Here is a 12891-nt window from a genome sequence, read left to right as displayed (position 1 = left end):
CGCGCCCGCCCTGGTGACAAAGCGGCCGAGACAAAGGCGCGGCCAACACCTGTCGCTCTTGGCTGGGCTGCCGCTTTTCTCTGCCGAAGCGGCTGCAGCTGCCAACTGTCACGGGCATCAAGTTACGGGGACCAGACGGCGGCCTCCGCCAGCCCGGCGAGGGGCGGGGGAGGGAGGGGGAGGACTGGGGGGAGAGGGAGCCCAGGGGCTGGGGAGGGGAGCCGGGCCGAACGGAAAGGGGTGTGGGAACAGGGAAGGGTGGGTGGGCAGGGAGGGCAGGATGGGGCAGGGCGAGCTTGGGTTGGGGACGGGGGGTGGGAGGGGGTAGGTGGTGAAAACCAGATAAGGTGGGGGAGGGGCGGGGGAGGGAAGGCCGGGCGGCGGTTGGTATATTGAGGGAGGAGAGGGAGGGGGAAAGAAGGTGAAAGGGGGTCGGGGAGCGAAGGGGCCGAGAAGGAGATGGGAGGGCGATGAGGACCGGGAAAGGACCAATGACCAGAGAGGTCCAAGAGATGGAGCTGTTGAGGGCGGGCCTGCGGACCCCGCCCCACTAGGATCCCCGAGCAGGCTGCAGGCGGCGTTGAGACCCTGGTATGAGGGCCCACAAGTCCGCTAGAAACGAGAGGGTCCAGGGGCTCGCTCCCACCCCTGCTGCCCTTAAGGCCCTCACCTCCCTGGGACTCTACAGCCTCCCCAGACCGGACCTGTGGCCCCCTCCAGCTTCGGAGACCTCGGTCTTTGCTGTGGCTCTAGCCTCCAGGACCCCAGCACGCGCGCTGAAGGGTCCCCCTCCCGTGGCATCTTAGGTGAAGGAAGTCAAGCGCGAATGGATGGATGAACGGATGGGTGCGCTCCTGCTCGCGCGCGCAGCAGACCTGTTCAGGGTCGGGAGGTAAACAAGCGCACCCGGGGCCACAGCCCTCGTGGTCATCGCCCCCTCGGGTGCCCACAGCCCCCGCCAACGCGGGGGTCGCTCGGAGGCCCAGCTGGGCTTCCCCCCCGCCCACCCCGCTAGTCCCCGGCTGCAGGCCACGCCCCGCCAGCTGCTGGCGGACCCCGGCGGCAGGGCCGGACAAAGGGGCCTCTGCCATTGGCCCGCACAAGCAATTGGCGTATTGAGATGCAAATAAGGCGCTATAAAAGGAGCGGGATCGGCGGCTGGTGCGAGGACGCCTCGGCAGACGCGAGTGGACGAGGGCGGCGGCTGTGGGCCTTGCGCGGCGAGGGGCGCGCTCGCTTCTAGCGCTCGCCGGGCTCCCGGCGGTGCGCGTCATGGCCCCGCTCCTGGCGCCGGGCCGGGACCGCGCGGGCAGGGAGGATGAGGACGGCTGCGAGGCGCGCGGGGACCGCAAGGTGCTGGCTGTATCCGCGGATGGGCGAGGGAGAGAGAGGGCTCGGGGGGCTACGCAGGGCCGGGACTCAGTTGCTTGTTTCCCGCAGGCCCGGAAGCCCCTGGTGGAGAAGAAGCGGCGTGCACGGATCAACGAGAGCCTGCAGGAGCTGCGGCTGCTGCTGGCGGGCGCCGAGGTGAGGCCAGCGGGGTCGGGAATGGGGGATGCCTAGAGTCTGCGGGCCCGCGGGCCGGCCTCGCCTCACCTCCCCTCCCCGGCGGCGCAGGTGCAGGCCAAGCTAGAGAACGCCGAGGTGCTGGAGCTCACGGTGCGGCGCGTGCAAGGCGCGCTGCGGGGCCGGGCGCGCGGTGAGTGGCGGCCGCTAGCGCGGCGGGCGGGGGTGCGTGGGGAGCGTTCGCCCGGCCTGCCGCGGCGCGGCTCCACCGAGGACTTCCCCGGCCCGGGGCAGGGGGCGCCCCTCGCGTCTACTGGGTGAGCTTCGTCCCCGCGGGGCGGGCGGGCCGGGCCACAGAGTTCGCCGCTCACTGGACCCGGCGCGGCTCTCTCCCCTCCCATCTCGGAGCGCAGAGCGCGAGCAGCTGCAAGCGGAAGCCAGCGAGCGCTTCGCCGCCGGCTACATCCAGTGCATGCACGAAGTGCACACGTTCGTGTCCACGTGCCAGGCCATTGACGCTACCGTCGCCGCCGAGCTCCTGAACCACCTGCTCGAGTCCATGCCGCTGCGCGAGGGCAGCAGCTTCCGCGATCTGCTGGGGGACGCCCTGTCCGCGCCGCCCGCAGCTCCCGGGCGGAGCAACTGGCTCGTAGGAGGCGCCCTGGAGTCCCCGCTGCCCAGCCCTCGGGGCTCCGGGGACGACCAGTCCTCAGACCTGGAGGAGGTCCCCGAGGCTGAACTGAGCCGGGCCCCGCCTGCCGAGGGGACTGACTCGGTGCCCGCAGCCCTGGGCAGCCTGACCTCTGCCCGCTTGGCCCAGAGTGTCTGGAGGCCTTGGTGACCAACGCCAACCTGGGGCCCGCGGGGTGGGCCCTGCCTTCCCAGGTTCCGTTCCCTCCTCCCTGGGGTCCAGATGTGGCGGGCAGGGTTCTGGATATTTCCCCGTCCTGCTGTTCAGTCCCGCATAACCAGTCCAGCCAGGCCCCTTTTTACTTGCAGGAAGAATGTTTATGCATTCCCCCGCCCCAGCCCTCTGGTGGGTGGAGGGAGGAGGAATCTTGTAGGGCTCCCAGGATTCTCTGGGATTCGCCTGCCCCAGACTTCTCAGGCACCCTGTGGGTCTGGGGACAGAGGTGATGGAATGGAGCTGAGCCTCTCCTCGGTGCTGGGCACTAGTGTCCTGGCAGAAGGAGACCTCAGGCCCTGGCAGCCCTGGCCATTCAGCCAGGACACGCGGGAGGCGTTCTGCAGGATTGCCCAGAGCTGCCACAGAGAACAGTGTTCTCGGTATGTCTTGCATTTAGCACACTTGAGCTTGTGTATTAGGTTGTCATCGATGGTTACAATTGTGTTAAATAAAGCCTTCTGGAGACTTAGTTACCCTTCTGAAGTATTGCTGAATGCTGTGGTGTTATTAAGGTGTCAGTCAAATGCATAAATACAAAGCCAAGCACATTTTCCCCACATCTAATGCCGTGAGTGGTTTTAAAACTTCTCACTGCCAACAAACAACGAAGTGTAGAGGCAGTGGTGATGGACGCCCCATGGTCCATCTCGTGGTGGACAGTGCTTCCACTTCGCTGAGGCCAGGCCATTCCACGTGGGTTTCCCCTGCAGGTCCTTGGACCTGGCCTGCTCTCCCTGGGAACTGTGTGTGTTCTGGTGATGGAAACTCAAGCATGGAGTTTGTCTCCAGAGTCACTAAGGACAAGGGAAACGGCTGGTTCCCAGACCATTCTCTTGTTTGTGAACTTCCGGGAATAAAACTGATGCCTGACTGCTAGCCACGTGGTGTGGAAGTTTCTTTCAGAAGCCTGCTGGGTCCATGAGCGTGGTGCAGACATCTGTCCACTTAGGTGGTTACTTTTCTCTACTGAAGAGCGAGCTCCCCCATTGCCGTTGACCTCAGGGACACAGAGACTCACCCAGTTCATGGCCCAGGCAGTTTGGACTTTAGGCCAAGTTGAGCCCAGGAGGTCAGCAACCCTGGAAGGAGGGATACAGGCAACTGGGGTGTAGGGAGCCCACCCTCTTGGGCTGGGTCAGGGCCTGCAGGTCATGCGGTCAGCTGATTGCAGTCCCTGCCACAAGGAGCCCAGCCCCCACATCTCCTGCTCCAGAACCCCAAGCTTATTCTTGTTTTCTCTTAGGGTTGGCAGGGCCCATGCCTAGTCAAGGGGTGACAGTTTAGGACTCACACCTAGGTCTCCTGTCCAGTGTGTACCTTTGCTTTTAAACGTCTCTCCCTGGAGTTCCCCTGGTGGTCCAGTGGTTAAGACTCTGTGCTTGCAACTCTCGGGGCACAGGTTCAATCCTTGGTTAGGGAACTAAGATCCCACATGATGTGTGTCATCAAAAATAATAATAAAAATCAGTTCAGTTCAGTCACTCAGTCATGTCCGACTTTGTGACCCCATGGACTGCAGCACGCCAGACCTCCCTGTCCATCACCAACTCCTGTCCATTGAGTTGGTGATGCCATCCAACCATTTCATCCTCTGTCGTCCCTGTCTCCTCCTGCCTTCAATCTTTCCCACCATCAGGGTCTTTTCAAATGAGTCAGTTCTTCACATCAGGTGGCCAAAGGATTGGAGTTTCGGCATCAGCCCTTCCAATGAATATTCAGGACTGATTTCCTTTAGGATAGACTGGTTGGATCTCCTTGCAGTCCGAGGGACTCTCAAGAGTCTTCTCCAACACCACAGTTTAAAAGCATCAATTCTTCAGCTCCTAGCTTCCTTTATAGTCCAACTCTCACATCCATATATGACCACTGGAAAAACCATAGCTTTGACTAGATGGACCTTTGTTGGCAAAGTAATGTCTCTGCTTTTTAATATGCTGTCTAGGTTGGTCGTAAGGACCAACTTTTCTTCCAAGGAGCAAGCATCTTTTAATTTCATGGCTGCAGTCACCATCTGCAGTGATTTTGAAGTGCCCGCAAAATAAAGTCTGTCACTGTTTCCATTGTTTCCCCATCTATTTGCCATGAAGTGATGGGACCAGATGCCATGATCTTAGCTTTCTGAATGTTGAGTTCAGAAATGTTCCCTGTCACCCCTGCCCAGTAAGCCCATCTGGTCCATTTATTTGGTTACATCCAAGTGCCCTCACGGAGAAGGCAATGGCACTCCACTCCAGTACTCTTGCCTGGAAAATCCCATGGATGGAGGAGCCTGGTAGGCTTCGGTCCATGGGGTCGCTGAGGGTTGGACACGACTGAGCGACTTCACTTTCACTTTTCACTCTCATGCATTGGAGAAGGAAATGGCAACCCACTCCAGTGTTCTTGCCTAGAGAATCCCAGGGACGGGGGAGCCTGGTGGGCTGCCGTCTATGGGGTCACACAGAGTCGGACACGACTGAAGTGACTTAGCAATAGCAAGTGCCCTCGAGCTCAAGTCCATTTCCATCCTGTTGATCTCCCTGCATTCTCCTGTCTACTCAGTGTTGACATTTAGACGTGAGATGGGCATCACAAACCACCGCCAAAGAACAACTGATTTTCGTCCGTCCGCGCCCCTCACCCCACCTCGCTCAGAAACGCGTTCGGAGGCGCCCTGCTGTCGGACGCTGGAGCTCAGAGATGTTCGAAGGCCCTCGAGGCGCTCGTAGGTATTGGAAGCACCCGGAGGCTCTCGGAGGCGCTCGGAGGTATTCGGGAAGCACCCAGAGGCGCTCGGACACTTTCGGAGCTTTCGGAGGCGACAGACTCTTGGCCACGCCCCCGCCACGCCCTCACGCTCACGCGGTGAGTTCTGGACAATGTAGTTCCAGCCCTTTGATCTCCCTTTCCCTGAGGACGCTGCAGGCAGTGTCAGAACTACGACTCCCAGGGGCCTCTGCGGCTTGGTGGCTCCTCCCCCCGCTGCCTGGAGCTCCAACAGGAGCCCAACGAACCCAACGGCGCCCGGGGGTCTCGCGCGGTCGGTTAAGCGGCTCTGCGATCAGTAGAGGCCGGGCTGCAGTCCCTTACGCATCCTCGGGACCAGGAAAGGGAGCGATGAAGGCGCCGGCGCCCAGCCGCTCTGGCCTTCCGCCCGCGGCTCCAGCTCAGGGCCCCCGACCACTTCGGGCCACCTGGAGACCTGGCCGTCGGGAGTATTAAAAGCGCCCCGGCCTCTCGGGAAGTGCGACCAAAGCCGACAGCGACTGGTGTCTAGGAAGAAGGGGGTCGTTTCAGGCTGTGACATGGAAGCAGTTTTCTCGAGGAGGAAAGACGAGTTTTACAGACCGTTTGGTGACCGCGCCTCAGCTCTGCCCAGCGTTCACTCTACAATTGCAGTGAGCACCTGTTATGTGCAGCGATCACAGAGATGAGACCGACCAGAGCCTTACTGTCGAGGAACTGGACAAACAAGAACCCACAGAGGCCCCAGGCTGCTAAAATACATCCCAGAGGTCGACAATCCAGGAGGTGCTTAGCAAAGGACAAGCCAGAGACACGCGGAGCTCATCAGGTAATTAAAGACAGTTCCTGGGCTTAAGTGGGTCTGAAAGGAGGAGGGATAAGATTTTAAAACGGATGACCCAGAGCCTTTTAGCTCCTCTTGGGAGCTCCCAGGCTGTTTTGCTTTTCCATCCCGGTATAAAAAGTTGACCCCCGCCCCGCCCAAAGATGGTAACTCTGGCCGTATCTGTTCTGCTCCTAGTTGCTGTCATTCTACCCCTCCATTGTCGACAGATGACACTCAGGCACCATCTTCCTCTCCCCTCCAGATCCCACCCCAGCTTAATCTGGGGAAATTGTGTATGTCTCTTAGACATCTCAGTCAATCGCCAGCCCATGGTCTCTGTCACCCCGACAGCTCCATCCCAGGAAACTTGTTCAGACTTAATCGGGTCTCTCCTAGTTAACTGTCTGCCTGTTTCTTCCTTCACAGGTTTCTTGAGAATAGTCTCCATTCTTAAACTTTTTTCATTTCCTCACCTGCTTGCCCCTAACAAAATTTCACCATTTTCCATTTCCCACCATTCTACTGGAAGCTTCTGGCAGTCTCTGGTGAAGTCCTAAATGTTAGAGCATCCGACACTATCAAGACTGTCATTCTTAAGACACTGTTCTCTGTCCAGTTTTCTTGCTTCCTCTTCCCCCATTCCTTCTCAAGTTGTAGACAGGGCTGTTCTCTGCAGCCCACCCTGGACATCTTGCTGCAGCCCACATCTTCCTTAGACTTACTGCTCTGTGGTCTCCCTGGCTTCTCCCAGTCCTCTCTGGAGCTCCGGTCACGTGGGGTCACAGAGACAGACACGACTGAGCACAGCGCACAGCATTCTAGTGGCTAAAGTTTCTTCTCAAGTTTATACTGTAATGAGGGAGACAGACAAGAAATACATGCTCTGGCAGATGGTATGTTCGTGCCAAGAAAAATTATAAATCAGGTCATGGGGACAGGGCGTTATGGTGTGGAAGCAGGGTGCAGATTTCAGTAAGTTGATTATAGAGGACAACTCTCTCTGTAGGTTGTGTTTTGGGCGGAGAATGGATGATGTTCATGGATGGGGACAAAAGCCAGTGGCTGTCCTGGGAAGGAGTGGGTTAGGGTTCAGATGGCCTTAACAATAGCACTGGCTTTGCTTTGCGCATGAAGTGCGACTGTGGGAGCAAAGAAAGAAAGTGAAGTTCCTCAGTCATGTCTGACTCTTTGTGACCCCATGGACTGTAACCTCCCAGCCTCCTCCGTCCATGGGATTTTCCAGGCAAGAGTACTGGAGTGGGTTGCCATTTCCTTCTGCAGGGTATCTTCCCAACCCAGGGATCCAACCCGAGTCTCCCACATTGCAGGCAGATGCTTTACCGTCTGAGCCACCAGGAAGCCCTGGTGGGAGTAAAGCCCTTCCAAATCCCCTTTCTGTACCCACTCACCCCTCTGCCCCTCCCACTGTTTTGTCTCCTTCATTCTTTCTTTTCCTGCCTCTTCCGTCATCCTCTTCCCTCTTGTCCTCCCCATTCTTTGGACTCTCCCAGCCTCTCCTCTGCTCTGGCCTCTCCTGTAGCCTTCCTTCTCCTCCCAGCGTGGGGTGGGCTTGACTGGGGGCGGCCATGCGCCTCCAGTCCACGTGACGCCCCCTCCCTGCCCCTCCGCCGCAGGCTCTGAGCGCCTGGCTTCCCAGGAAGGTGTCCAGGCTGCCACAGTCCCCCTGCCTAGAGGGCTTCGGGGGCACCGAGGACACGTGCCGATTGTACCAGGTGAGCCCTGGGGAGGCAGGAGGAGAGCCGCAGGAGGCACAGTGGTCCGCACCCCGTTTCTTCCCCGCTGCGCACAGACCGGCCTGCTGGTCCTGACTCGGATGGGTAAGCAGGGGCCGCCCCGTGGACACCGCTGAGGGGCAGGGGAGCCCCTAGTGCAGGAGCACAGGGTCTGCCGGTTATGCTTGGCCCAGGTCAGGAGGGAGAGGCACCCTTCTCGTGCGAGCTGGCACGTGGGCACAGATGGCCCCTCACCGCTGCAGGTGGGCCGCGAGCCCAGAAACCCCGGTGGAGCCCAGCTCTGCGCGTTTCCCCGCAGACTTTCCTGTGGACCCGGTCTGTAGCCAGGCCTCCCCACCAGGCCCCTCTGCAGGCCGAGGAGGGTCCGGGGTGGAGGAGCAGGAGGCACCCCTGCTTTGGAGAAGCTGAGAACAAGTCTCAGGGGGCAGCCTGCACCCTGTAAGCAGGAGGAGGGCAGACGATTGTACCATGTGCGGGGGAGCGGGGCCTTGCCCTTAAGGAAAATGTGATTTTAGAGGAGCAGACAGTTCCTGAGCATTCGTGTCTGAGGAACAAAGGCCATGGGAGAAGAACAGGAGAGCTGGGGGTTTGAGAAAAGGTGTGGTGGCCTCTGACAGCAGGCTCCTGAAGGAAGGCTTCCTGGAGGAGGTGGCCTGGGAGCCCTGCAGGACAGATGGAGGAGGACTTTCCTGTGGGAATCTAGTCCCCATGGCTGGAGAACCAGGAGGGTCCGAGGAGGGGGGCTGGAATAGAGCACAAGGGCCCATCCCGTTGAGGGCTAGGCTTGGGGGCGCCCTCCTGGAGCCTCCTCACCTCCCTCCTGCCTCCTGTCGGCCTCCCTGCATCACCTCTCCTCCTCCAACAGCTTCCCGGACCAGCTCCCTGGCAGTTGGAAGGCTGGGCAGACTCCCACGCGGTCCAGTCCCCACGCGCCCCCTGCCTTCCCTGGGCCCTAGAGCAGGGAGCTCACAGCGCAGAGGATGAGACGGCGGTCTGTTGTCCCAGCGCGTGGCAGGGCCACGCAGCTCTGTTATCTCAGTTTCTGAGGGTCGGGGATCCAGCCAAGACCGGCAGGGGCTTCTGCCTCGAGGTCTTGCGAGGCTGTACCCGGGTGTCGGCGGGGACTGTGGCCCGTGCACAGGCTCCACCTGGAGGGTCCAGGCTCACTCACGTTGGCGGGATTCGGCTCCTCACGAGCTACTAGGGGAACGTCATCCTTTTCTCCATGTTGCCGGAGGGCTCAATCCGTTGGCCACGTGGGCCTCTTCAGAGCGCACCTCCCCGGGGGGACAGGCCCCCCGTGACCCCCGTCTGCAATGGCAGCTTGTCCCTCTGTGCTGTTAGATTCTGCTCACCCTGGGGGGCCTCGCAGGGTGCTCATTCAGTGGGGGCCCCTGGGGGCCAAACCCCCGCCCCACTCTGTGCTCTTCCTACCATCCCCCAGGCCTGGGTCTCCAGAGACGGTCATACTGTGTCCAGTGTGACAATTGTGTGTTTTTCTCTCGTTTTAGAAACTGTAGCCTGGGCTGTCGCACCCTGAGATAGATGTACCCAGAGAGTTGTAGGGTGCGCTGTGGACACTGTTCTGTCCATGCCGCCCCTGCGTCAGCCCTCCCCGGGCCTCTGCTTACTAGGTTTTCCCGCCTCCTCCGGGAGACAGAGCCGCTTTCCTTAAGCTCAGGAGCTGTTTGCATTTTTATCAGAGCAGGATCAGGCCCCCAGTCTCCGCGGAGTGGAGGAGCAACAGGGGAAATCCGAGAAGGAAGCATAGGGGCCCGCACAAGCCACACAGTCAAGGCTTGAACCACAGCTAAATCTCGGTGTTGGTGAGAGCCTGGGAAGAGCCTCCGCCAAGGCCTGGGCGCCCCGGGTGCCCCAGGAGGCCGAGCCAGAGGGGCTGGGTGAGGCAGGGCAGCCCCAGCCGCATGGTGTCCCGAAGCTGCATGGTGTCCCTGTCTGGTGTCCCCTGCCCAGGGCCCGCCAGGAGCTGGCACCTCATGCTGTTTTTCTGTTTGTGGGCTGTGTAAGTTAAAAAGGACTGGCTCTTTCTTTACCGGCAAACCTGCCAACCTTGACTGCCCTGGCTTGACAAGATGGAAGGAAGGGGGGAGGGAAGGCGGGAAGAAGGGCCCCAGGCCCCGCCCCTCGCCACCCCTCCCCTGGGCCAGCCCTGGGTCCTGCTTTCTGGTCCTGCTTATCCTCCCGGGCTCCATCCAGCCCCTTGGCATTTGACCACTCCACTCTGGGGACACTGTGCCCCAGCACTGACCCCTGGAGACACTCGGGCAAGGGGAGCCAGGCTCAGTCCCGGACCGGAGCAGCCCTCAGGTGGGCCAGCACTGGGAGCAAAAAGGAGAGGACTCAGCCCCTTTTTCCTCGACACGTTATGGAAATTTGCAAGCACAAAGTGGAAGGGATTTTTCACTACACACCTGCACGCCCACTGCCGATGATCCCACTCACGTTTTACTAGACTGTTATATCTAGGCAACCATCTTTTAATTCATTTTATTTTTGATGCATTCAAAATCAATTTTAGCCTCAAATGTGCTTGCCCCTACATACTTAAGCATGTACATTAACTAGAGTTCATTAGTGATAGTCTTTTAATATAAAACAATGAAATGCCCGGCTTGTAAGTGAACATTCACTCTTTTGACAAGTGTATGCATTCTTGTAACTCAGACCCTTATCGAGATACTGAGTGTTCCCATTACCCCAGACTGGTTGACCCCCAGTCCACTCAGAGGCAACCACTCTGTGACCTCCTTGTGATACTGGCACAAAGGTGCTAAGTGAAGTCGCTCAGCCCTGCTCGCCTCTTTGTGATCCCGTGGACTGTAGCCCACCAGTCTCCTCGTCCATGGAATTTTCCAGGCGAGAGTACTGGAGTGGGTTGCCATTTTCTTCTCCAGGGGATCTTCCCAACCCAGGGATTGAACTCAGGTCTTCCCCATTGCATGCAGATGGTTTACCATCTGAGCTACCACAGATTTAATACTGGAGCCTAAAGCAAAAGGGAATTATTTTTAATGGCTAATATTTTTTTTCCCAGAACACCGAAGTAGTTAACAACCTGTTGAAAAATGAAAAGTAGATATATCAAAATAGTTTATTTATACAAAAACCAACCAATAATCTTGCTTTCCTGGTTTTAGTGGAAATGAACTCATCAATATTTCCGAAGTCTACTACTTACCTTGTTTTGAAAGGAGAGAATTGCCATGCTAATTTCTTTTGATGAAGTGATCTTAATTTTTCATTTACTGCAGCTTACTGAAGTGTCTTATAGGATGACATGGTGACTGGGAATGCTAACAACCTTCTCAAGGCCATGTTCAAATTGGAAAGTATTGCACTAAACAAATTTGTGAATCAGCCTTAGAAGATGCAAACACTATTTAATAACTGATGCTGCATGCTGCTTAAAACTATATCAGATGGATATATAGGATTTAGGATATTTGAGTCAAGTAAGTGACTGCTTTGTGTAAGAGTTATCCGTAGAAAACTTTTCTCCATTTAAAAATTCAAAATGTAAGACACTTTTTCATATAATCATTTACAATGTGAAAATTAAGGCATCTATAGTTTCTTTAATTTCTATTTGATATGCAGTTTTATAATAATTGACACTCATCTAGTGATTCATTTCCAATTTTTATACTTTAATTTTAAAATTCAAGTGCAGCATTGGTAAGATAGTGGTGAGCATAGCTGCCTTTCATAAAGTTCAAACAGTAGCCCATATCTTTTGCTAAGATATCACATTAATCAAACATTGAAAGTCTCTGTTATTTCTAAGCAAAGGTAAAGGCCTTCTGCTAAGAGTACAACAATGTATAGTCTTTTTTTTTAATTGTATAAACATTAACTTTTACACTGGTTTATAATAACATCCTACACAGATTGTATAAAATAATGCATTTGTGCCAAGATGCTTTTGATGTATGCTTTTCATTTAATATATATTTCAGTATAAGTGCCTTTGTATATGAAATACCTTGTTTACATTTAATCTTGATCCTCACGGGATATCTGGATGTGTTTTTAATGTAGATTTTAGAACAGACATAAGAATATCCCATCTGTGCATCCATTTTTAAAACTTCACACACAAAATATATATGTATATTATATGTATCCATATACATATATATAAATGCTAAAAAATGGTTAACATTTGATTTCCCAGGGCAGCATTTATGCATATTTTTATGAGCTGAGGAAGCACAAATTTGGCATAATCATATTTGGGGGCAAAATGTCTTATAAACTCTTGTATAACAGGCTATATTTTCTCCATTAGACTATACCTGGCCACAGGCATTTTAAATTTTATTTCCAACCTCTAATTTCATAAGCTAGACTTAGAAAGTTTCATCTTTCATTTCAATGAAGTCAGTACAACTTACTTTATTGTTATGACATTGTTCTTCATGTGAGCAGATCTCGTGGTCAGACATGCTTGTTCACGATGGGCTACATCTTGTGTACAAGCAAAAAATAAAAAGTACTTGCTCCATTATTGACAGTATTTCAGAACTCATGTGATTTGCTTGTAACATGGTATACTTGTTTTGAATTTTATTAGACCAGGCACATGGATTTCCAACAATTTCCTGTGATTCTCTTAAGATTTAAATTGTTTTCTTCAAAGTGTAACATCTAAAACCACTCAATATATTGTGATTTTTGTTTCTTTGATTTTGTCATCTTCTGCAAAACATCATCTATTAAACTGTCAGTTTGAATATTTTTCAGAAACACTTCCCATTTTAGACAGCATCACAATGAGACATCAAATTTTCAAGGTCACAGCTTCTGTCTAAATTTTTCTAATATTTGAAACCTTTTTCATGGTTACAAAAATTTGATTCTGTTGTATTATTGTGGGGAAACATGCACAAAAAATAAAGACACTTGTGAATAAATGAACCAGTCACAGTGAATTTATTTGCCATTATAATAGTAAAAAAAAAATTTGGAAGAATCTTTGGCCATCATGTGAAATAGCTTCTTTAAAATAGCTTCTCTAAAATATACCCTTTTCCTTTGTTGGGTCGGTGTTGTATTAAAATCATTTTTATTATCACAAAGTAGCAACCATAATATAAAACTGTTAAAAATGTATTTCAAAATGGCATCTTCTTTCTTTTGCTCACACTCACTGA

The 12891-nt window shown here is 54.5% G+C and overlaps 1 protein-coding gene and 1 long non-coding RNA gene across 5 annotated transcripts; both read left to right on the top strand.

The window, feature by feature from the left end:
* Positions 1 to 436: 436 nt before the first annotated feature.
* Positions 437 to 2882, top strand: HES6 (hes family bHLH transcription factor 6). 4 transcript variants are annotated; one of them, XM_070786996.1, is made up of 5 exons: positions 448 to 591; positions 807 to 1353; positions 1441 to 1527; positions 1618 to 1699; positions 1920 to 2882. In XM_070786996.1, exons 2-5 carry the CDS (start codon positions 1273 to 1275, stop codon positions 2345 to 2347), a joined length of 678 nt encoding a protein of 225 aa, XP_070643097.1. In that variant the 5' UTR covers positions 448 to 591; positions 807 to 1272; the 3' UTR covers positions 2348 to 2882. The 4 variants fall into 4 exon arrangements, with proteins under 4 accessions (XP_019813576.1, XP_019813574.1, XP_070643097.1 ...); XM_070786995.1 differs by having other exon boundaries at positions 689 to 1353; XM_019958017.2 differs by having other exon boundaries at positions 437 to 1353; positions 1618 to 1659; positions 1920 to 2270.
* A 2482-nt stretch (positions 2883 to 5364) lies between these two features.
* On the top strand, positions 5365 to 12655 carry LOC109556580 (uncharacterized). The gene is made up of 3 exons (XR_002180430.2): positions 5365 to 5966; positions 7598 to 7801; positions 8583 to 12655. It is a non-coding gene; the product is annotated as an uncharacterized lncRNA (long non-coding RNA).
* The last annotated feature ends 236 nt before the right edge of the window (positions 12656 to 12891 follow it).

This window comes from Bos indicus, chromosome 3 (genome assembly GCF_029378745.1).
Source record: "Bos indicus isolate NIAB-ARS_2022 breed Sahiwal x Tharparkar chromosome 3, NIAB-ARS_B.indTharparkar_mat_pri_1.0, whole genome shotgun sequence".
In the NCBI taxonomy this organism is placed as follows: Eukaryota; Metazoa; Chordata; class Mammalia; order Artiodactyla; family Bovidae; genus Bos; species Bos indicus.
The sequence above is the reverse complement of the archived record's forward strand: the minus strand, read 5'-3'. Positions and strand labels throughout refer to the sequence as shown.

Excerpts from the sequence above, each read along its gene's own strand:
- HES6 (XM_019958015.2), top strand. The coding sequence starts at position 1,273 with ATGGCCCCGCTCCTGGCGCCGGGCCGGGACCGCGCGGGCAGGGAGGAT. Across the intron at positions 1,354-1,440 it reads AGGCGCGCGGGGACCGCAAG|GCCCGGAAGCCCCTGGTGGA; the intron begins GTGCTGGCTGTA and ends TGTTTCCCGCAG. Across the intron at positions 1,528-1,617 it reads TGCTGCTGGCGGGCGCCGAG|GTGCAGGCCAAGCTAGAGAA; the intron begins GTGAGGCCAGCG and ends CCGGCGGCGCAG.